The sequence below is a fragment of the Paramacrobiotus metropolitanus genome, unplaced genomic scaffold (genome assembly GCF_019649055.1).
Source record: "Paramacrobiotus metropolitanus isolate TYO unplaced genomic scaffold, Prichtersi_v1.0 Parri_scaffold0000294, whole genome shotgun sequence".
NCBI lineage: Eukaryota > Metazoa > Tardigrada > Eutardigrada > Parachela > Macrobiotidae > Paramacrobiotus > Paramacrobiotus metropolitanus.
The window spans coordinates 2,050-24,833 of record NW_026570514.1 but is presented as its reverse complement, the minus strand read 5'-3'; the positions used below and the strand labels follow the sequence as shown (position 1 = coordinate 24,833).

At 46.2% G+C, this 22,784-nt stretch overlaps 1 protein-coding gene across 3 annotated transcripts; it reads left to right on the top strand.

Annotated features, from left to right (window-relative positions):
• Nucleotides 1–1,272: 1,272 nt before the first annotated feature.
• On the top strand, nt 1,273–14,208 carry LOC129601892 (uncharacterized). Of its 3 annotated transcripts, none has more exons than XM_055500818.1 (7): nt 1,273–1,625; nt 6,063–6,386; nt 8,424–9,371; nt 9,447–9,626; nt 9,694–10,086; nt 10,179–11,893; nt 11,962–12,122. In XM_055500818.1, exons 3-7 carry the CDS (start codon nt 8,427–8,429, stop codon nt 11,981–11,983), a joined length of 3,255 nt encoding a protein of 1,084 aa, XP_055356793.1. In that variant the 5' UTR covers nt 1,273–1,625; nt 6,063–6,386; nt 8,424–8,426; the 3' UTR covers nt 11,984–12,122. The 3 variants fall into 3 exon arrangements, with proteins under 3 accessions (XP_055356793.1, XP_055356794.1, XP_055356795.1); XM_055500819.1 differs by lacking the exon at nt 1,273–1,625 and adding an exon at nt 2,795–2,859; XM_055500820.1 differs by lacking the exons at nt 1,273–1,625; nt 6,063–6,386; nt 8,424–9,371; nt 9,447–9,626; nt 9,694–10,086 and adding exons at nt 12,314–12,475; nt 12,558–12,923; nt 12,988–13,104; nt 13,170–13,673; nt 13,749–14,208 and having other exon boundaries at nt 11,607–11,893; nt 11,962–12,252.
• The last annotated feature ends 8,576 nt before the right edge of the window (nt 14,209–22,784 follow it).

Below are 22,784 nucleotides of genomic sequence, written 5' to 3'. Positions count from 1 at the left end.
CGGTGGTTGGGATACGGGCCAGAACACGATACTTGGATCTCTGAAAAATGTTTGAAGGATCGCCATTCTACTTAACGCTGCCCAGCGATGTCAACAGTTTCACCGAAAATACTGCATCAGACTGGACGACACGCCTTAAGCATCCCATACCACTCAGAGGGCGCTGGGAAATGGCTTTGGTGGAATTTCAGTGCAATAATTCTTTATATACTCTGAGTCATGACCAGCATATTATTTTGGATACTGTATATGGCCTAGAGTACACTAGAGTCTGGGATAAAGAGAAAGAGGCTAATACGGATCGGTTAGTAGAATTCCTAGGGCGGAGTTCCTATACTGATGACATAGTTGTCCCTGCTGGTAATTATAAAAATGTGGCGGCAATACTGGAGGTGATCAATAAGAACGCGCCAGTGATGAGCATGAAGAGCCCTTATTTCCGCGTCAACGGAAGCCATCTCAAGAACTTGAGCATTTTGCCAGAAAATAAGTATCTGCAAATGCAACTCGATAGCCATAATAATCAACGGGTCAAAATTACTGTGGGAACACCGCGAACAACCGTGTATTTTCCTCCGGAATCCATGGCATTGCAGAAAATACTGGGATTTCGAAAATCACACCTAACAACGGACTTTTGGGATCTCACCCCACAAAGCGCAGATTTTTTGGCTGTTGATGGCATTGTCGAAACGTTTATAGAAAAATGCAAGGATGAAAATTATTCCGAAACCCGAGAGTTTATTGCTGAGCAAGCGGCTAATGCCCAATTGCAAAATCAGAATTTGTTTGTTTATTGTGATGTGGCTGATTATAGTTTAATTGGCGATACGGCAGCGCAGTTTTTGCGTAATGTACCTATTAGAGGCGGTACGGATCCTCTGGTCGAAGCAAGGTTCGATAAGGCCCATTATGTCCCTGTTATTGCTCAGCATTTTGAGACAGTGCACTTATGATGAATAGTACCCATTTGGGTGCTGTTGGCGTCGCCCTTTTCCCCCCTGCATTCTGACTGCAGGCTCAACGGCACCCGGGGTGGTGACCATTCATTAGCGGGGCGCGCGCTGTCCAGCGGTAATAGCTTACGCCCGGCCACCGTTCCAGTAGAACGGTGCTATATAATACTTTTTCTCTCTGGCACTCTATGGCAACAGAGCCACGGTAACAGAGAGAAGGCTGCACAGAGATACTGCAGCAGAGTGCAGACACGTGCGCATGCCTCTCTCTCCGTCTAGTCCGCGCACATGTGTTTCGTCTTGGCAGAAAGCTCGCAGAAGCACGTGGATTTGTAAAGTTAACGGCTGGAATAATACTTGCCGCACGTCTGGAGTTCCTGATTTTATTCGGGTTCTTCAGTCAAACGTACGAATACGGTGTCGTTGTAGTCGTCTTTATTACTGCCATTTTTTATTACTCGTACAACGGCAACCTGCCCAACATTCCGAGCCAACCTATTGCACAACTACGGATTAGTGTATTAGCTTGTGAACGATTATGTGATCCCTGCTATTTCCATCTTATACATCCTTTGCTAGATTTAGGACTGCGCTGTAAAACTGTAAAACCCTCAACAACAACAACAACATTCATTCACCATCTCGGACGTGTTCTCTTGCTGTTATCCGGTATGTGAATTTTGGTCTAGTCTTACACTAGTGATGTGCTACTAAATAAAACTAAATAAATGCTATTTAATTAGTAAAAGCTTCCCTAAAATTAAATGTGTAGTAAACAGTAAAGTTTTATGGCAAAATTAGTAAAAGTAAGTAAATATTCAGCTACAATAGTAAACAGTAAGTAAATAGTAAGATTTGGCTTTCGCTAAATAAAATTTATTTACTAATTCATTTACTAATCGAATTTTAGCGAATAAGCAGATGAAAAACTCGTTGCTGTACTGGGGCAGGTTCATAAATAACGGCGTTGCATACTAAAGTTGGTGCCTTAACAGACGGTGGTATTGCTGTTCACGTAAACGCAATGTACCGCCAACCCGAACCTGCGGTTACGTTACGTATAATAATAGGAACTTGAAACACTGTAATGCAGCAGCAGCCTGGCAAGCCGATTGTGCAGTTTGCAGCACAGTTGTTGTGCTAGATTTTGCCTTTACAGATCGCATAAATATTAACGTAAATACAGTACAAATACAAATTCGCATAAATACAGTGTATTTTCATGAAATGCATAAGCGTCCCAAACATTGAGTTAAAAATTAAATAAGTTTATTTAGTATAATTAGTAAGTAACTGGTTGGGAAAAACGGGAATAGTAAGTAATAGTAAGTATTTTGAAAAATTTTGGGTTTCATAGTAAGTAATAGTAAGTAAAAGTTTTGGAAGATTAGTAAATAGTAAGTAAGGTAGCAGGAAGCTGTAGTAGCACATCACTATCTTACACGCGAGGTTTTCACTGATTTACCTTATGAGCCACGGGTTTTCGTAGACAGGGCAGCTCTCCATACAGGCATTACTAGTGGCACGTCACGCCATCATTAGAGTAGCTCGCATATTAGCGCGGTTCTAGTAAAATGCTGTAGGAGGTCGGTTTTCTCCAATTTTCTGTTGATGTTGAATAGAGTTCGAACTGCAAAATGTACGCATGAATTTCCTCTGTTTTTATAAATAAAAAAAGCTGAAGATTTCTGACTGCAGTAAAAAGGCACAAATAAAGCTTTAATAAGCTTAAAATTATATTTTTACAGTGTTTTTGGAAAACTGCGATACTCTAGTGCGTTCGTCATTGCAAATCCCGCCATTAGTGGGATTGCCTGTATTGAGATCTGCCTTCGTACAGAGTATCCGTCGCAGTTCTTCCACGGCTCCCTAATTCTGCAGAGGCATCTATTGGTTTTTTCGGGTGAGGTTTTTTTATACCGTGTTTGGTTTAGTGCTACTCTCATTTTATGACAAGTACTCTAATTCTGTCTCAGCCGATCGCCACTACACAGCATAATAAATAACATAAAACGATAAGAAGAAATCCTGCTCAGTTCATCAGCGCCTGCCATGGCGCCCATCACCGACGGCGTATTTCCATGGTGTATTTCTATCGAAAAACGCTATCGTAGAAATTCATGCGAGCGTGCTTCCCGGTGTGCTGCCGTAGTTTTTTACTTCCCTTTTTATGACGACCGATTACCTAAGGTTCTCATGCATTAACCGATTGTATGGCAGAGCGGCAAGATGTTTCGTAAATATTTATTTTTATTAAAAGTGTTTCACCGGACTGAGGAAAATATTATGTTATCCCGGAATAAATTAGTCGGTCAACTAAAGAAATAATGCGGTACTGTTATGAAATGAATATTTTATCTTTGGGGCTTTGCCCCCCGAGCAGTAGCTCCGCACGGCCCTCGGTCCAGTGGAACGGCCTGTGTACTGCCATCTAAATGTACTGTATCCGTACCTGCTATTATCAGATATGCGCTTCACTTCTGAGATCTAGTGGTTTAACGATCCCGGGTTCAATAATTATATCACGTCTTTTATTGGCTTTAATATTATCTAATCATAACTGGATATATACAATAAATATATATACATATAAATAATAAATAACGTTGCAGTACAGAATAGTAATGTAAGGTATATCGTTGACCATACCTGCCACCAATCTTTAATTACGATTATCTAGATGTTGTTTGCCTTCTTCTGACAAATACTCAGTCTCAGCCGATCCTCTCTTCATACAACACCGTAAACAACATAAAATAATTAAAAAAATCCGGATCAGTTTATCAGCGCTTGCCTTGGCGCCCAGCACGATGCCGCATTTCCCTGTTGTATATCTATCGACAAATGCTATCGTATAAATTCATGCGAGCGTGCTTCCCCGTGTGCTGCCGTAGTCTTCTGTTTAGTTTCTTCATGATAGCTATTATCGAAATTTCACATGCACCAACCGTTTCGGAAGCGAGTGCATGGCAGAGCGGTAAGATCTTTTCGTAAATATTTGTTTTTATTAAAAGTTATACACCAGACTACAGAATATAATATTATAACGTTAGTCCAGTGTAAAGTATTCAGTAAACTGAAGCAAAAATACGATACAGCTAGGAAATTAATGTTATGTCTGTGGGGGTGCGCACCCTTGCGTAGTAGCTCAGCACGGCCCTCGGTCCAGTGGAACGCCTTGTGTAGTGGTACCTAAATGTGCTCTGCGCTTACATGCCATTATAAGATAGCTGCTCCAAATCTACGTTCTAGTGGTTTTAAGATATCGGGTTCAATCGTGTTACGCTTGGTATAGCTTTAACATTATCTAATTATATAAAGTGAAATTTGTGGATAAATATTAACTTGTCGCAGATGATAGGTATTCATATAAGTAATTAATAACGCTGTCGTTCAGAATAGCGACGAACAGTATATCGTTGGCAATACCTGGGACTAATCTTTGCGGACTGTGAATTACTGTAGCCGGAAAGTACCGAATTAAAAAATAATTTTCGTAGTCAGCTAAAGTGCTACAATTATTACTACGTCAAAAAATGAAACGCAGCCATAGAAAAAGTTTTTAATAAAATTATGACTTAGTGACAGCTTGTCACTATTGTACGCTGTAAATACGTATAGCGCCCAAATTTCAGGTTCAGGAATAAGGAATATAGCATGATGAGTACAACTTCTAAAAGATTTACGGTCGGTTCAGTTCTATCCAGGTCGGTTTCGTAATGGAACACAAACAATTTACCTGACCACGAAGAACGTGACAGCTCATCCAGAACTTGATGACTGATGTAAACACCAGTGGAATGCAGAATTAGAACAATTTCCTCGACACTCGTAGAAGTACCATACTTCTGTACGGCAGAGAATGAGCGTTATCTACTGTACAGAAGAATATTACTTCTGCAACTATACGAGTAACTGTAATTACTGTATTGTCGAGTCAACTTGCCACCTTTTCTTACAGTGAGTTGTATGCTAATGATCGGATACGACTCACTGTAAAAAAAGGTGGCAAGTTGACTTCAGACATCTATACTAAAATATTTTCAGACGGACTGACAGTTGGCAGTCGGTTAAACTAGAATAATTGCAGTTTATGGCATGTTTTCGTCAGGTCTATGGAAAGTCTGTAACCAAAATGTTACACGATTCTGATTCGCACATTTTAGGGGGGTGGTTTAGCACAGCAAAGCATCAAGTTACACAAAGGAAGATACTGTAAGGGACTATCTATAAACTACGTTCCCGAAAATTCGTTCTGTACGTAGTTTGTGTATGGTCCCTAACTATACGTTAATTACAAATTCATACGAGTAGTATACGAATAATAATACGTAATTTGCACAGCGAGTCCGCGACGGAATGTTTTCGCTGACTGCGAAGCAGACAAGAAAACGCCACTTCGTGTTTTTATAAGCGCCGGAAGTAATAAGCTGACTTGAGTGCACCAAAAGATGTTCAGATTTTGTAGTTCAGATTTTAGAGTGAAATATAAATGCCTCTGTTCGGTAAAGCAGTAATTAATTGGATAACTGTGATTAGCAATTTGTTATTGCATATCTGTTGTTCTAATTTAATGCCAGAGCTGCCAAATAATCGTTTATGTTTGGGTTCTTTGAATGCACTGGGCTATGCATTTTGCCGGCTGTCATTCAGAGGCGCTGCGCTTAAACTGATGTGATAATGCGGCGCTGCTGCGTAGGGAATATTACGTCTGTGGGGCCGTGCACCCCTGAGCAGTACCTCGGCGGCCCTCGGTCCACTAGAACAGCATGTGCATAGCTACCTGAACGTGCTCTATTATCAGATGTCAGCATTAGTTCTCCTTTCCATTAGTTATCGGGTTCAACATTGTCATGCCTGATTTTGGCTTTAAAGTTATATAATAATAATAATCGGTTAGAAAAAATGAAATATGGTGGTAAAAATTAATTTGTCAAAGATGATAATTATTAAAATAATTAAATAAAAACGTTGAAGTACAGAAAAATGATGGCCAGTATGTCGTTGAGCCTACCCGCTAGCTATCGTAAATTACGGCTGCGTAGTTGTTATATTAATCGTTATCATGGTAATTATTAATATTGCTGTATATTTGTATATTTACAGGTGATCGGACGTCCATCCATTGCCCAGAGATTGGACCACTGCCTGCGTGGTGAGCTGGTGCAAATTGCACTCTAGCGAACCGTTCCCCGTCTGAGGTGAGCTCGCGCAATTGCGCTGTAGCAAACCTCTTGCCTGCCGTCCCTCCATCGTGCTCCTCGTCAGTTCGTCTCCTGTCACCCGGCGAGTCTGCGCAATTGCGCTAAGGCGAGCCGCTTCCTGTCACCGTCAAGGCGAGCTTGCACAAATTGTGCTTAAGCAAGCCAGTTCTTCTGCAGCTGCTGGACTGGACGGTACTGTTTCACGCTTACCATTCCGCATACACAGGTACGTCATGGGTGTTGTTGTTAAATATTATTTGGTTATTGCGCGTACAACCGTGTAGATTCACTATAAACCAGTACATGATAGGTTTTTCTACAAACTCGTGCATATAGGTAGTTGTAGTAATTTAATACTTAATAATTGTCTGCATGCTTATGTGTTAAATTAGCTTGTAGGAATGTCGTCGCCGTCGTCGTCGTCGTCCCGTCAGCGCCGCCCCGCCATGCCGTCCTCCGCCCCGCGCCCAGCCCTGCCAGCCAACCCCACCAGCTCTTGCCGCAGCGCCGCCGCTAGCGCCATTGTTTTCCCGCGCGCCAGCTTCCTTCCTTATTTTGAGTGGGTGAAGATGGAGGGCCGTTCGAGCATCCAGGAGTGTGGCAATTTCGCTGAGGCTGTGCTGATCATATGGGGCGACAGCCAGATCCGCCGCGTTTTCCTCTGCACAGACCGCGCGTTCGGGATCAGCATCGGCATGATCTTCCCGACAGTCAACAACCTGCCTGTCGCGGTCTTTTCACATGCCGGCGCCAAAATGGAGACGGTGTTGAGGGAGATTGGAGAAGGGATTCCGTTCTCGCGCCGGCTGCCGGAGCATTTCAACGACATGGCCCACCGTCGTGAACGCGAAGGACCGGCGGCATGGCCCAAACCCATCCCCGGCCAGCGTCGCCAACGTCTCCTGCTGGTTGCCGGCACTAACGACTTGCAGCCTTTCTGGTTCGGACAGGGCACTGAGGAGGGAGTGCGGAAGGAGGTGGCTCGCGTTATCGGGTTGCTGAAGGAGCATGCAGGTTGCCTGGAGGGTTTCTATGAACAGATCCTGGTCTTCCACGTCCCACCGATCTACCCACAGTGCTCCATTTGCCGGTACGCCGTCCGGGCAATGAACGATGCCCTGCGTGCCATGTGCGTCTCGCAGACGGACTGCGGTGTTTCCGTCTGGAATTTCATTGTGCCTAAAGTTTCCGAAATGACCAAGAAACCGCTGCATCTGGCTCATGTTCCAGCAAACTTTCGCAGCATCTATACTGCCCTTTCTGAAGCGTTTAGCGCCGCCGACACTGGTAAAATTCCGATCTACTGATGTTAGCTTGAATACAGACGCTGATGTTGAATAACAGCTGTTGTTTTTGTTGCAGTGTTGAATGAGCGCCACCAGGCAGTGCTGGATGGGATCCGCGCGCGCGAAGCAGAGAAGGAGCGAGTGGAGATGCGCCACCGGGAACGGGAAGAAGAGCAGCGCGAGCGTGTCCGACTGGCAGAGGAGAATGCTCGGCGCGCGGAGGAAGCGAAGCAGGCCGAGGAGGCGCTGCTGGCGCGCCTATGGCAGGACGAGCGTGACCGCATCGGTGCCGAGGCCGAGAAGAAGGCGCTGTTGCAAGTGCAAGCGAGTGAGAGCGAGCGGAAGAAACGGCGGAAGGAGCGCAATCTGCGCCTGTGGACGTTAGCCGAACAGCAGGTGGAAGCCACACGGGTGCGGCATAATCGGGCCAACACGGGTCGCCGGAAGAAGAGCCGCAAGAATAAAGAGCGCCCCAAAGAGAAGGCGAAGAAGCGTCAGCATGCCCGCGAGACATCGGCGGAGCGTCGGAAGCGCCTGGCTGCCCACACCAAGCGGGAGACTGCGGCTAAGTCTGCAAAGCGGGTCCGAGAAGTGCAGGAGCGGTATAAGGCGCTGAAGAAGAAGGCGGACGAGGAAGAAGCCATGGCAGCTGCGGCGGTCGGAATGTAGTGTCTTAGCGGCAAGCTGTTTCTGTGTCGTGCGTAGTATTTCTGGGCTTTTATGTAATTTGTTTACTACTAGTATATTCACGTTGTTGCGGTTGTTGTTGGCTGGTTTGTGGGTTGACAAGCAGGAATGATAAATGAAGTTGAGCGGACTGAACCTGAGAAAATGCACAGAGTGTTTAGTTAAAGTAACAGAAACACGGTAAACTATAAGTCACTCAACAAAAAACTAAACTACACTTGTACGCGCAATAGTAAGGCAGGTCGATCTAGATGCTGGATGGATATTGGTTCTATCACATTTTCTTATAGACCATGCCCCGTCCTAAGCGACCTTCAACCCAGGCCGCCGGTAAACGTAAGCCCAAGCAGCCACAAGGATCACCACCCAGGCCAACGCAAGACGAACTATTCAGAAATGAAGCCCTGTCCAATCCACCAAGTGTGCTCGTTGAGCTGCGCCCGGCAAAGCGAGTTAAATTTAACTTGTCTGCTGCTGAACCAGCGGCGGTGGTTAGCAGCAACAGCAGTAGTAGCAAGAACACCTACACGGCGGCAGACGCTGCCGAGGCCTTGCAGCACATGAATGAATTCTGTGATCGGTCAGCAGCAGCCGCTGCCACCGAAGCTGCCGACAACCAGCACCCGGACGAAGCTCCAGTGTCACCGGAGCCGATCGCAGACTCGCCTCCGGTCGGGCCCGCGTCGCCGATGGAATCTGTACCGTCGCCTGCCTCGAGCGATAACGGCGGTGATCAGTCGTGCCACAATCTTCAGGTGGCGAATGAGGTTACGGTTGAAAATGTTGCTGATCATGACCGCAACGTAAGCCAAATCCTACCTATACCGCATTCTCCCGCCATCGGCTCACGCACTAGCGGCAAGAACGACAATGACGACGACGATGAGGACGACAACGGAAATGAACACGCCGGTGGTCAGGAAGAGATGGATACCGGTGGCGTAGAAGCCGAAGCCGCCGCAGCTCACCAGTCTCCTTCATCACCCACTTTACACACTGGCATCGAGGACGACGCCGGTGCTGGACATGAAGGGGGCAGCGACGATGAAGACGGCAGCAGCGAAGCGGAAGCGGACGACGCAAAATCCGAATCTGAGGACGAGTCGGCTGCGGACGAAGATGCGGACGAAGATGCTGACGGTTATGTTGACACGCCTGATGAACACATCTTCATCAAAGCACCCGTGCCGCCAATTGATCCTGACACATGGACTGATATTTTCAAACGAGCTTATGAAGTATGCATATTTTTGCCTTGAATCTTCTTTGATCTAAGAATTCTACGTCCTACAAGTGCCCTTTTAACATTGCAGTCACCGAAAGGCTGTGAGCGGTCTCCTTCTTTCGTGCCAGAGTCGGAGTGGGAGCACTATGTACATGAATTGCCGACTTTTCAATACGTCCTAGAGCGTGAAAAATACGGCGAGCAGTTAAGCAGGCTGATCAAGAAACTTTCGCGTGTCTATGAAAAGGAGGAGTGGTATGCGGGGCTGGTACGTGGTTCTCTTCCTCTTAGTCTTTTGTGGTCGTAAGAATTTGTCATGTTGATAACTTTTCTAGCTGGTTGAGAGTGAAGAAATGAAGTATACGGAAGAGGAGCTGCTTGATTCCGATCACTTCAAGAAGCTGGAAGAGTCCGGGAAAATTACATATCTCTTCCAGAAATTCAAAGGTGTCAAGGGTCAAGGAATGGTGCAGATAAAGAAAGACGGCAAAGAATATGAACTGAAGAAGGGAGAGCATTGGAGAACTATCATGAATCGGCAGAAAGAAAAGGTGGCCAAAATGCGTGCAGAGCTTTTAGCCCTGAAAGATTCTCCTCTCAAGCAGATATCGAAGGCGCGATTGCCAAGGGCATTCCATGAACTCTTCTGCCTGGTCTCGTACGCTGCCTTCCAGGACAAAACCTTCCAAGGCATTTATGCCCATCTTACACCGGAAGTTGTAGAGCATGTAAGCATTTGTAGCGGCGTGAAATTCAACTTCCTTTATAATTTATATATATTTATATAAACTAGCATTAATGGGAGCGGTTGATGTTTTAGCCACCCAAAGACCACGGTTTAATTTGCTTAATGCGTGTGATGGAGGAAGTCTTCAGTCTCGACAGTCACACCGCAATTACCGTTCCCGAATGGCTTTTCTCCACCGCCTGTTCGTTTTTTGCCCTCCACCGGGAAGATTATCTTATGGGCAGCGTCAATACAGTCCACTGGACGGATGGAGACCGCGGGAAGAAACTCTGGATCGTTGTGGCGCCAAAGGATGCGCCTGTGCTGCAGGAGGTCGTAAAGAAGCTTATGGAAGCAGGGAAATTAAAATGCGAGTGTGATTTGTATGCAATTGGCAGTTTCCATAAGCAGGCCCTTCTTCTGGTTGTCGAGGAGCTGATCATGCGGGGCGTTCACGTGTACTACGCAATGCAAGGCGCAGGACAGACTATGATACTGTCTCCGGCCACGCCGCATATGGGAGGTCAGCTAGGCGCAAATATCGCTTCAGCAGTCAACTTTGCTGATTTGGATCTGTTCACGAAGGTTGTTTTGGACAGGAAAGTCTTCAAACAGTGTCCGCACGATAAGCGGGCCGAAGCGCGTAATGAGAATCATGGATTCGACGACGTCCAAACTCCCCAGAACGTTGAAGCTGTTCGACGAGCCACAGTGGAAAAGCTCAGGGCTAATGGCAATCCGGAATTCCCTACGCTTGAGGATATGCCGCATGTAGTGACCGATGATCACTTTCTCACTCAGGAGGAGTTCGAAAGGGTTTCCACCGAAAAAGTCGTTCCGGATATATTGCGTGAGAAGTTTTTCACCACAGATACGTTTCTCCACAGTCAGATCAACTCGCTGCCTGGGATTCCAGGCGTGCGTCTCCCGGATATGATAAATGCCGTTAAACTTGCTGAAACGCTCCGCAACCGGAGAGAAGTGGGTGAGAATGAGCCAAAATGGGAGCTGGTTGGGCACATCGAAACGGATTTGCGCACAGATAGAGAGATAATGGCAGCCATTAAATCCAGACGCCTTAAGATTGACCTCCTCAAGGGCGTCCAGCGATATCATGTGGGCCGAATTCTGAGACGAGAAAAATTCCTGATGACGCTTTACAAGAACTGTTCCCGTCAGCAGATTCAGCAAATTATCACCCACGAATGGGCTAAGGAGGCGTACGAGCATCTGCCGCGGTTGGGTTTGGAAGCCCTGGAGATTATCCGCGACATTTTTCAGCGCACCGTCGACGACCACTGCTTGAAAAACCAGCTGCAGGCTTCGGATCGCCCGCCGGTATTTTATTCGATTCTAACCAAACCCCAGGAGAAAGATAAAGTGGTGTCCGAACCTTTCGCGAAGGATTTGAAGGAGAAGTTTGCCGAGATGTTCCCGTGTCTTCGCAAGGACATTCTGCCTTTGCAAGTGGAAACACGAACTGCAGATAGCGCCCAGAGAGTCTTCAGAACGCTCTGCGATATGGCGCAGTTGCCGGATGATAGTATGGTTCTCGTGCGACGCCTTTTCGCGCGCCTGGCAGATCGGAAGTTCGTTACGTCTCGGCAGGTCAGGGAAGCATCCAGCGAAAACTATCCTGGATTTTTGGCACTCTTATGCCGCCGCAGAAACTCTCCTTGTTGCTTCATCCAAAATCCTTCTCCAATTCCGACCGTGAGCTGTTTGACCGCTTCAATGCGGCAGTCGAATGCATCTTACGAGACGAAAACTTCCGAACGTTTCGTTGGGCCTGTGATTTCCCTAACGTGGTAAGCTAAGGAAGCGTACTCTTGCGCAGGTTCAGTGTCTCGCTCTCATGCAAATACCATTTTATTAGGCAAAGGAAGAGATGGGCTTGAATATCGTGCTTCCAGAGAAGGAACCTGGTCAAAAGGATGAAGGTCGCATGAGAACCAGAGGGGCGGCGGCGGCGGCTGCCACCGCCGCGGCACAATCGAAAGCTGCACCCTCGGTTGACCCCAACACCAGCGCCGAGCCCAAGACTGCGGCCACCAAGCCCCGTCGGACGTATAAAAGCCGCAGCAAAGCAGCGTCAAAAAGCTCAACCGCGGTGGAAACTGTTCTGGCATCTTCGCCCATCCCAGTCTTCGATGTGCCCGATGACGCGGTAACAGTACAGGATATGCCTTGTATTGCAAGCTTTATTGTCTATTATTATTGGTTTATAGGAGCTGCAGAGCCTCGGCATGGCCTACCCATCATCCACCTTCCTGGGTTTCACAGACAAGCGGTCTGTTGCTACACCATTGGCCGCGCAGCAGTGTGCTTCACTGCTGACCACGTCCCTCACGATCCTTGATGCTCAGAGAAGGAGCCAAATTCTCCAGATAGTATGCAGCACTGATTATTACCTATCTATGCACAAAATCTTTATCCAGTTTGTCAAGTAACAACATGTACTGGGTATTTCAGATGAGCTCGGGAAAAGCCAACGAGATTCGCATTCTCGAGCGCCACTGCCATCTTCCTGAACTGGTGTCCGTTGTTAAGTTCCATAAATTCGACTACGATCCCGATCCAGCGAAATGCATTGTGAAAGCCGATCTAGACATTTTCGGCTACTTTAACCCAAAGCAGCGCCAATATGAATGCCTTGGAAGGGCCTATGATCAACTAATTGCCAACTCTTTCGTTCTGGTGGAAAAGTTGATGTATATGCGAATCGGAGCTGACAAGCTGGAGATAACGGAGTCTCAAGCCACCATCGTAGAAAGCTTCGCCCAGAAAGCCTTTGTTTTCGACGAATCGCGATTTACTTTCGGGACGGATGGCGTGCGGGTGCGTGAAACGACTTATAGAATAGAATTTGTCGAGCCTGTACACCATTTATTTCTCTTCGTAGGTCCCCATCTTCCCTCCGAAACTGAGTGTGAAGGGAAAAGTCGAAGACGTTAGGAAATCCATTGCCCGGTTTTCTGACGTGGCTGATAGCAAACAAGAGTTCGCTCCAATGCAAACGGTATGCGCGGCAGCTGTTCATGCGGTGGTCTATCTCGTTATTTAGTAAACTGATTCTGTCTGCAGGTTATGAGCGAGTGCAATAGCTTGGCTTACCACATTTTCATTGGTCTGCGCAGTCTTACACCGCTCACCAGTGAAGCAGAAGCCGTAAGCAGCGTCAAGTGGATGGTGGGGCAGATCTTCTACGACGCGTTTCTGAAGTATTTCAATGTCGCTGACCCGGGAGCGCAGAGTGGTAGCTGTCTGTATCCCGCGGTCTCTATCGCATTGACCGGCAATACTGATTTGCATTTCCACGTTCGTTTGGGACTGTTGCATGTGTTGGCTGAGTGCCTGAAAAGAGGGGAACTCGAGAGCGGAGTTGCATTTTTGGGCATTACTTCCATTTCAATTGCCCGCCACGCTGTTGCCGATCCCCTTGGCCCCCGTCCACTCAACTTCCACTGGGGACCCCTGTACCTCTTGGCCACTATGTTGTCTCGTGCAATTTTTGTTCACGATTCAACAGCAGGGGCCACCAGCCGGAGGAATCCACTGCAGTGGAGTGAAGACCACACAGATGAAAAGGTATACGTTTCAGCTGTGTCTGTGTGTGTGTGTGTGTGTGCTGATAGTTGTAACACAGTTTGCCGTTTATTATAGTTGGCGGATATTTTGAATGAATCCGACAAAGGGCAGGTGTTTCGGTCCCTGGCTGGGGAGTGGGAACCGTTAGCGTCCGAGCCGCTGCGGTTGTTGTACACCGGGTCCAAATTCTATCCAGTCTTGCCGAAATCCTCTGGAGAGCTGCACCGATTCCAACCCCGCGACCCACACCCCCTGAAGCAGCTTCAGTCTGGAAACCAGGACAGGGATGCGGATGCACCCTCAACTAGCGCAGACGGCGAATAGATTCGCTTGCCGTTTCCATTTTAGTTTCCTCATTATAATTGTTTTCAACCGTTATTGTTTGTCGTTTAAGGAAATTCTTCAACTTATCTCTTTACTCTTTGTTTTTCCGTTTGCGCTACCGCTAAGACGCTATGATTCCATGTTTGCAGCTTTTTTGTTTTTATGAATGATCACAATAAGCACGACCATCAGTGCATTTCTTTTGTTTAAAACGAACGCTTTTCTGGGTGTCCATAAAGTATTTCAAAACAGCAGCAGCAGCAGAGTCGCTCATTCAGCGTGCGGGCCGCATTCTGTACATTCAAAGTAATCTAATTCAGATCCAGAAACAGATTGACTATTTTCCACCGAATTACTTCCGTCTTTCAGCACTCGATTTCGTGCTCCAGATCGATGTTGCGTGTATTTTCCGCATCGAGAACAATGCAGTTGGCAGAAGCGGCGTTTTTTCTGCCCACATTTAATCCGCCTCGCCTCCAAATGGCTGAGCAGTGTGTACAGGGTGATGTCAGTATCGGGTGTATTCATCCGCCTGACACTGGCAATGGCTTTCCGTATTTCCTCCACACTAAATCCATATTTTAAAGCCCGTGAAACGACAAAAGCGCGAATACCTTGGTCGAAAAAGTTCTCATCATAAACCGTCACGAATGAAGTTGTTTCTGCGCTACTGCGGTCATTTCCATTACTGCCGGGCTGCTGGTGTCGGGGACTGAGAGTGAGACTGGAAAGCTCCTTATCCCGATCACGCACAATTTGGCCCAGGCAGGTAGTGATATACAAACAGCCAGGGGCATCCCGTGTATGCATCTGCCATGGCACATCGTCGGGCGTCCACTGGCTGACATGCAGACCGCAATGAAAGCATTCCACCCCGTCTCCTTTACCCGTATAAACAAATCCCGCGCGGACTAAATCCATAGGTGTTTGAAGTAGCTGGAAAGGCCAACTTTTAAAAGATCTCAGCCTCTCGTAAACTTGCGCATGTGCAAAATCAAAAGGGCAGGCCACTGTGAGTATTTGGCCCACTTTGTCAGTCGGATCGGGCTTTCCCAGTTCCTTATAGCGGTTTCGTATTTGAGCGCACCAAGGTGTGCTCTGAAGATGATAATCAAGAGGATCGGCTTTGTCTGCCAAGGTTACATCTATCCGCTTGCAGAACAAGCAGAAGTACGCCTCGCTGATACTGACGGGCCGAAATCCCAGTTTCTTAAGGGACTTAATCGAATGTGGGTGAAAATGTTCCGAGGAGATTAAACGATATAATCCATCATCCCCTTCCGTATAAACGCCGGCCTCGAAACTTTCATATAACTGTGCAGCGGCAGACATGTTGTCCTCGTGAAATAAGTGATTTCTGATTTCTCGAATGTCCCGGCGGCTACTGATGCGTCCTTTTATACAGTGTACACACACCACACGCACACACGCTACGACTTATTATTCTGACCTACATTTAGACTGGGCGGGGAATGGAGGTACAGTAGGCAGTGGTCAAGTTTGTTGACTGACTGCCTCCTATCCTTGCGTGACGAGGCCGCTGCCTCTGGTGATATCACTGCCATCTGCTATCATTCCATGAGTCACGACAGTGGCACATAAAAGCCGATGCGTGAATTTGTTTTCGCAGAATCAGTTTGCAGTTTTTCGTCATCATCATGGCCCCAACTTTATCAAACAACTTGGAAATTTACACGAAGAAGAATGCCGTCGACACGGAGTATGCTCGACTTGTTAAGAACAGCCCATTTATTTTGATTGTAAGTACCAGCAAGCCGCTATATATAAGTGTACTGTGAAGCGTATCAATATTAGTTGCGTTGTCAAGCCAAATTTTTATGAACGGATTTAAAATGACCTTTCACGAATACATCTTGACCTACTGGCGCCAGTATAATGGCAAAGCTTTACTGTTTCTGATTTTAATTGCCCAAGTTACAACAATTTGTATGCTGACGCGCAGTCAGGTGACCATCAGCGCGTTAGCTAACCGTACAGGGACCGTGCTGAACGAAAAAGGTTTTCTTATAAGTCAATTTATTAACGATACGCTGCCATTGCTGAAGAGTTCACGGGCATTACTTATTCGCGGCGCGTTTGACTTTAATCGGTTTTCTGGAGAAGTACTAGCCTATGTTCGGCGCAATGGCAATAATTTTCTACTCCCTGCGTATCGGCTGAATATCACGGCATTGCCGTCGACATTTCAGGCAGGAGCTACAAGGCTCGATATTATTCTGTTTCCCGTTGAATACAACCGGAGCAATACCTTTACCTTGGATGAGCCTCAAGTTTTAAGCTGTGCATATTAATATATATTTTTATATATATATTGACAAACCGCACATGTTGCTTGTAATGGGAACAGGAATTTACCGGTCGTGTTTTTCATGTTTTAGCACAAACCTACGTCCATCATGCTCAGCGTAAGCCTCTACCAACCACACGAGCCGCGTATCGATCTCCGCCTGATCAAGCACATTCCACAGGATGATTCATATGCAGCCACTCGCTGTGGATTCTATTTTCCCACCAGCTATCTTCCTGAATTTTTGGCCGCCGTAAAAACCCTAGCATGTCGTGCCAGTGAGTGGGAGAAATCAAACGCGTTTATGCGGCCAATGGCCTTGCAGCCCGCCTCGTCTGCCTCACGTAGTAGCAGCAACAATAAAGCTTCTGTGAAGAAAAATCGCGGAAGTGGAGATGGAAACAGTAAAAAGAGAAGCGTTAGTAGCTTTGCCAAGGCGGCCGCGAAAAAATTTTTGCGCACTTGTAAAGGTGGTGATGTACGCGGTGATCGTGGTGGTAGTGCTCATGTTGGTAGTGGTGGTGGTAGTGTCGAAAAAGATGATGTTGACTCTGATGGTAACGTCGTTAACGAGAGAGCTCTGTTAATTGATGACGATGATGATGATGATGCTAATGATGATGACTATAACGAAGATGGCGACCGCCGCGATCAATGAATGAAAGAATAATTAAATGATGTTTTAAAAACGACTTCTGACACTTTCGTAATAAAGCGATTTTTTATTTGTTATTACACACAGAAGAAGCCTACCAAACAATAAGAAACGTATAAAATTCAAATTAAAATTTCTTCATTCTCTACAGTCATCCGTTCATTGCTACTATTTTCTCTTTTTATTTGCGCTGCTACTACTCTATTCCTGGCTTTATTCTTTCTTTCGCTCTTCTTCTGCTTTTTCTTGTTCTTGTTCTTCTTCTTCTTCTCGGGTTTTTTCATCCTCTTTTTCTTCAAACAATTACTGCGGACAGCCCGGGCATTGACGTTTAAATGACCCTGTTTCCCAATATGCTTTACGGGAACGAGAGCATACTCATCCATAGTGGAATTCGTGATCGCATAAACTCGCTGGTAATTATCAACACTCTCGCCTAACAAATTTCCCCGCACCCGCAAAATGTCGGGCGTGCAACACTTGAAATCCAAAAATAAATAACCATAATCACGAAGCGTGGCAGTTTTATACGCTTCCATAAACTGTGTCGAGCACCGTGGATACATTTGCCGTGCCAGTATTTCCATCTGCATCATGTCTCGAGGCTGTTTCCACAGCACGAGATAATGAGCATTTAAAGAAATTGTACGCATAAGTGGATTTTGAAAGAATACATTTTGCACTGTCAGAATGACAGAGCGGTTCAAGTGGTGAGTTCCTCTTGTGAAAAGGGATACGACATTTTTGTTTATTTCCTGCATCTGATCGTCAAGGATGATCAGAGAAGGGTCGTTTTTATTAGTAAAACTCTCTTCTGCAATATCTTCAGGAATGTTCTTAATAAAAACAACATTTTTTGTATGTTTCTTAATGGTTTTAAAAACAGGCGATTCATAAGAGTAGATAAAGTACACTTTCTTTGGAAAAGGTGAAATTTTGCGGAGCTCGAGCAACCGGCATATCCAAAAGGTTTTACCTCCCTGGCTCTGGCAGCTGCAGACCAGGTTGAACGGGTGAACAAGGAGCGGGTTGAAGTTCTGGACGGTTTCGTACATTCCATCTGGATGAACTGCGCCTATGTGCGGAAACAAAGACATTCCCATTCCCCCTTTTATAGCTTATATCCGAAGGGAAGGGTTTCATAGCTCGGTGTGGAATTCAGTATCTTCCGTTTGTCAAATGTAAATCGGACCATTTTCGTCTCCTTGCGCGTGCTCAGCTGCCAGCTGCCTCGGATACGAAAAATCTTGAATGGATTTAGTGAAAATTGAACTTTTTCAGGATCTTTGACCATTTCTTCCAGTAATTCTGGGGTGAAAAAATCAATGTTTCCTCTATTTATTGTTATCCCCTTTGCCTTGAACACGGAAACTCCTTTTGCGGTGCGGTATGCGTACATTTTCGGACCGCCACAAACAAACAAAGTGATTTTGTCGTCATCAATCTCCGATTTGAACTCTCCCAAGCATTCGCCTACAGGAAGGCTTGGCAGGCCGGGTCCCTCCAGCGCAATCACGCAATCAGTATCAACATATAACAGGCGTTCGATGCCTACAAAGGTCATGCCAGCATACAGCTCCAGACGCGCGTAACTAGTGACAAAACCGGCGACGATTACATTTGCGCGCAAATCAGTTCCGTCCAGGTCGCTTGACTTGGTGCTTTGCACTTGTATGACATCCTCGTTAACAACATCAATGTAATTAACGGTATATTTTCCAGAGTAGAATAGTTCATTGAACCGTTTGACGCTTTTGACATATTCGAAGCTCGGTTTGTTTTCCTGATTGCCAGCCGACCCCATAAAGTATTGAGCATAAGTTTCGAGAGAAGGCGTCGTGTGGATTGAATTCCACCTTCATGGATCACGTCCCTGTCTTTAAGCGCCTTGAGGTAGGCGTGCTTCTCTTTATCTGATTGGCACTGAGCGGGATATCCACTTGCCGCTGCCTTTTCCGCCATGAATGTACTTATGTAATCGGCAAACAAATTTCCCCTCTTCGGGTAATGCCAGACTTCATATACTGCAAGTATTCGGTAGCCTAGGGAGACTGCCAGATTAACTTCCGGTGTCGTGTAAACACCGTTGTAGCTTCGCTCTTTGTCAGTGTGTGTGCAGGAAGTTTCTTGGTTGTTCGCCTCTGCACAGCGCCAGCACAGCGCGAACATACATTTTCCATTGATCCGTTGTGGAAGAAGAGGTAGTGGCAGATTCACCGGCGGTAGCACTCTCGCATGAACGATTCCAAAATACTGGTCTAAGGGCTTGAAATCGCTAAGGATTCGGTCAGGCAGCCCAAGAGGGTATTCCCTCTGCTTGCACACAGCAGGATAAAGAGAATTTTTATCTAGGTAGGAAATGTACTGGCCTGTACTTGCGTCGGGAAGGTTTAGAAGACGAAAAGCCTCCGTCCGCCCTCCGAACAGCACATCACGCACACTCATAGGTTCCGTGTGGCAGAAACTGTTTAAAGCTTTTCGTATCTCTTCCCCATGTCTCAGGGATTTCCATTCGCAGCTCCATATGCTGCGATAAGAATAGCCTTGCGCTTCTAAATAGCGCTGCTTATGCTTCGTCGCCTGTAGCAACTGAGCCATATTATGATTACCAGCTGTTACCGCGTCTGCCGTGTAGCACTTTGGACACCTGCGGTCGTTTTAGCGGTATATGATTACTTCATAAATGCGATTAAAATAAGACAACGACAAGAACAACAGCGTACCCGTGAAAATAGCATCCATGGTACTCGAATACCGTATTGGCTGCCTCGCAAAATCCGTCAACTTTATACCGCCCAATTCGTTTTTCTCCGTCGGGGTGGTTTCGCGCGTGTCGAATTTCGATACACTCGGTTTGTGCAACAAAATGCAACCACTGCAGGCTTTCGTAGGAGTAGGTGCGGTAGGTCTGGAGATCGCGGAAAGTGAAATACTGAATGCTATCTTTTGGCATAAAACGAGCTCGGTACACAAGGTTTACATAGCCAGGTAGTGAAACCGACTCTACAAGCGGGTTATACCCGCCACAAAGCGCCTTCATACTTTCGCAGAATCTCTGGCAAGCCTCCCGCAGTACATGACAATCGTTGGTACAATATTTTAGGATCTCTTGAGAAAAATTCCACGTTTTTCCAGCGACAATCTCCGCATCGTACCATTCCTTAAATTTTTTATAATGCTTGCTCTTCATCTGGCTTGTCAGGTAGTATTGCTCGGATGGAATCTGTCCTACATAGTTGAAATGTTTTTCACGTGCAAAAAGAAAGGGAAAGCAGCCCTTGGCGGCGCTGAATCCGAATGCAGCCGGCATGTCGGCTAAGCTCATCGGTAAAAATGCAAGGGAATCTCGTAGGATGATGTGATTGGTTGTTTCTTTAATCTGAAGAAACTTCAGACCTCGCATGATGACATGTGGCCATAATTGCTTACGGTGCAGGTGCTGCATAATAAAGTTCCCATCATAGCCCATAAGGTTGTGAAAGATAACAATGTAGTTGCGGTGCCGTGGGTGGAAAAGCCAATTGCAGAATTTCTCCCCGGCATTTCTTCCAAAAAAACGCGTCGCCTTTCCAGCGTCATCCACGGCTACGGCAGCGATTGGGACGTGATATTCTTTACTTATGTCACTTTCAAAGTCGCAGTACAGGAAGGGGCGTTCAGGCTTCGGTTTGCTGTCGTGCACTTGCACGTAACAACGGTGGTAAGGATCAACAACTAGCTTGCAGCTTCGGCAATAATACTCGCCGCATTGGTGAGCGGGGTTGGTTGGATGACGCCCCTTGTCCATGTGAATGATCAAGCCACAGTCAGCGCATTTCTGTCGAAGTTCACAGTCCGTGGTTGGTGCTGCTGTTGACGTTTGCATTTTGTGAAGGCGGAAGCATTCCGAGTTTTTAAAATTTCTCTGACACTCCCCACAGGTAATCTCTTTTTCAAAAACACAGTCTTTTCTTTGGCAATTAAAGCAAGCTTTTCTACATCGATGTTTGTTAAGTCTGGTAAAATATCCGTCACAAACCTTGCACTGTTTTCTCTTACCGAAAAACCGTGCTGGTTTAGTGATGGCCGCATAATGATTGTTCGATAATAACAAGTGCAGGTTTTTTGGACACCTAGAGCCAGTACCGTTATATATTAATCCTGTTTCCGCATCAGGACATTTATGTATGAACAGAGTGTAGTTGGGTAAAAGCGCAGCCTGAAAAGCCGAATAGTCACTGTACGACACGGGCCCAAGCGGAACTTTTGCTGACTGATATAGCTTTATTGCTTCCACTTTCTGCAACTGTTTCCTGCTGTCGCACAGCTCCTTCCATTTCCTCTTGTCAGCTTTATGAAGTTGTGACGCATGGGCAATGACGATGGCTAGCGCTCGGCCAAAGCACAGACTGTCGTTATTTTTCACATTGACAATTCCTCCGCCCCGAGGCGCTTTCAGAAGGTTACGAAAATGACGCTCGTGTTTTCTGCTCTCTGTGGTGGTGGTGGTGGTAGCGATGGTTACACCTGTGCCTCTCCCTGTCGGTTGGCGGGGTACTCGTAGCAGGTTAATATAGACCGGTAAACTTAATGAGAATTCCGTTTTCGACGTTAGTGTATTTGCAATCAAGTAGAGGAACATCTCGGCGTTCACCTGATCCTGTGTGGACAGTTTGAGCTGGATGGGATGAGAAAGCTGAGCTGATTCCAACGATATACTTATTAAATCTTCTTTGTTGGGTACAAAATCGCGAAGTTTTTTGAAAATATCATCCAAAACAGACAAAAATACCGGCAGCACCGTGTCTACACCATGTAGGGGCAGTTCTGCAATTTTTATTTGAAAGTTTCCCGCCCAGACGCCATACTTCTTACTATGGCGTGATGTTATGGCTTTGAGATCATAAAAGTTGGATGGATTCTGTATGACTTTATTCACTGGCGAGGACGTTGATGATAATGGTGAGTCAGATTGCGTTGTTGTTGTTTTTGCTCTCCTATCGTTATTCTTCGTCGTCGTTGCGGTCGCAATCGTCGTTGTCGAAGTCAGTTCTTTTGTTCGCCGCATAAACAATTTGTAAGAAAAAGAAATGTGGCGCGTTTGACGATATAACTGTGAAACATCTTGTATTGTTTTTCGCTTCTCGTACAGCTTGGCTAATTTTGCTTCGGCAATCTGCTGTTGCTTGGTTGCCTTCATCGTGAATGTTTTTGCTACGGCAAGGCTGCCGATTTTCTTTGGAGGTGGTGGTGGTGATGGGGGCGTCATGACAGACACAGAAAGTGAATAAAAATGTGTTGGCAGCACTAATCAAGCCACAGTTACGGTACTTCCTTTTAATCCTGATGCAATTTGATCGGGCAATTGCTGGCACAAGTGCGACTAGCATAATAGTCCTGCAACGATGCACAAGCGTGCAGCTAGCAGCTGGTCTGCGGAACTGCATGCGCCTTCCTTTTATACCAAGCGTCTGAGTCATAACAATCACCAGCTATTTTCATATACCGCCCACAGGACATCCTCGTGGCGGAGCTAATTTAATTGCTCATTTAATGCCCACCCAACGCCCGCCCCACTACAACTCTTGTTTATCACATTTGGTATATAAACTACCAATTAATGGGAATATGCGAGTCACTTCTTGTGTGCGTGCTCTTCGTCACTTTGGTCGGCGTCCCGCGCACGCGCGTCTGAGTCACGCTGTTTTTCCAACATACACCATGGAAGAAGCAATCACCAGCTGTTGTGAACATTATAATTGCGATGCGCCTGATAATCTTGATTGGCTGTATGACGAAATTGAAGACGAATTCAGCGACTACGAACCGGGTACTTCGCAGTTAA